The sequence below is a fragment of the Macrotis lagotis genome, chromosome 1 (genome assembly GCF_037893015.1).
Source record: "Macrotis lagotis isolate mMagLag1 chromosome 1, bilby.v1.9.chrom.fasta, whole genome shotgun sequence".
Classification (NCBI taxonomy): Eukaryota; Metazoa; Chordata; class Mammalia; order Peramelemorphia; family Peramelidae; genus Macrotis; species Macrotis lagotis.
The window spans coordinates 919,822,758-919,824,281 of NC_133658.1; the positions used below are offsets into that span (position 1 = coordinate 919,822,758).

The following is a 1,524-nucleotide window of genomic DNA, read 5'->3' on the forward strand; positions in this document are numbered from 1 at the left end:
GAATCTTTCTAATTTAATTATTGCTCTTCTAGGCAATGGACCTCTGAAATAAGATTGAGCTTGATGGAGAGGACTGAAGCACAAGCACTGGAACACTACATTGTGCCTTGACTCCTGCATTCAAGGAGAAATTCATAAGAATAGAAAAGATCATCGAAGGTTACCCATTTGACTGTTCTCCCTTTCAGTGCTTTGAATTTAACAAACTACTCTTCTGTTTGCCGAGGCATAAAGAGCAATATTTCAATGTCTCCTTGGTCTCTTCCCATTATTTCTTCTGTGTCCATAGGAAAGCAATGAACAATCAAACATTCATCACCAATTTCCTCCTCATGAGCTTCTCTGATGTCTGGGAGCTACAGATCTTACATGCTGTGCTTTTCTTCCTGATTTATCTGGCAGCTCTAATGGGGAATCTACTCATTATTCTTGTTACTGCCATGGACCCACACCTTCAGACTCCCATGTACTTCTTTCTGAGGCATTTGTCTTTCATAGATCTCTGCTTTATCTCTGTTACAGTACCCAAGGCCATCCTCATCTCCTTGACCCACAGAAATTCCATATCTATCACTCAATGTGTCATACAGATTTATTGCATTGTTTTATTTGTCTGTGCTGAATTGGCCCTGTTGACTGTGATGTCCTATGATCGATATGCAGCCATTTGCCACCCCCTCCATTATGAGACTCTAATGAGCAGAGGATCCTGTGTGCAGATGGCAGCTGGTTCTTGGGTCAGTGGCAGTCTCTCAGGTATCATGCACACAGCCAGCACCTTTTCTGAACCCTTCTGTAAGGGTAATAAGCTTGGCCAGTTCTTCTGTGAGATCCCCCATCTGCTCAAACTGTCCTGTTCACAGTTAAATACTGCTGAATTTGGAACCATAATTGCATTTTTAATTTTGGGTTTGGGCTGTTTTCTCTTTATTATTATCTCTTATGTCTACATCTTTTCCACTGTTTTAAGGATGCCATCCACAGAAGGCAGGTCCAAAGCATTCTTCACCTGTCTGCCCCACCTCATCGTGACCACTGTATTTTTTACAACAGCTTTTGGGGCTCATGTAAAACCAACCTCTGACACCCCTTCTGTAATTGACCTGTTGGTATCTGTGTTTTATGTTGTGGTGCCCCCCACACTGAATCCTGCCATTTACAGCTTGAGAAACAAGGTCATGAAGACAGCTCTGACAAAGTTAATGAGGCAAGCCTTTACTCGTTTTCGGTAAATCACTTTATATTTACATCTTTTATCCCCTTTCTTTTATTCTTTTTTCCTATTTTGTTTCCTTTCACTATACTCCACGATAGAGTTCTTTTATGAGGTTATATACCAACCTCTCGTTGTTCTTTCCTGGAAATATTTTGTAGAGTAATATAGGTTTTTATTCTTCATTGAGTGGGTACATTAATTTATATTTGAACCAATTCTGATAGAAATAAACATCTAGCATTTCTTGCCAGTACTAACATCTTTCCCTTTATTGCAAAAACTCTATTATGCCTCATTTGTATCAGAAA

At 39.8% G+C, this 1,524-nt stretch overlaps 1 protein-coding gene across 1 annotated transcript; it reads left to right on the plus strand.

Moving 5' to 3' along the window:
* The first annotated feature begins 296 nt into the window (after window positions 1-296).
* Window positions 297-1,232, plus strand: LOC141509233 (olfactory receptor 14A16-like). The gene has a single exon (XM_074218602.1). The coding sequence runs from the start codon at window positions 297-299 to the stop codon at window positions 1,230-1,232; it is 936 nt and encodes a 311-aa protein (XP_074074703.1).
* The last annotated feature ends 292 nt before the right edge of the window (window positions 1,233-1,524 follow it).

Excerpts from the sequence above, each read along its gene's own strand:
- LOC141509233 (XM_074218602.1), top strand. The coding sequence starts at position 297 with ATGAACAATCAAACATTCATCACCAATTTCCTCCTCATGAGCTTCTCT.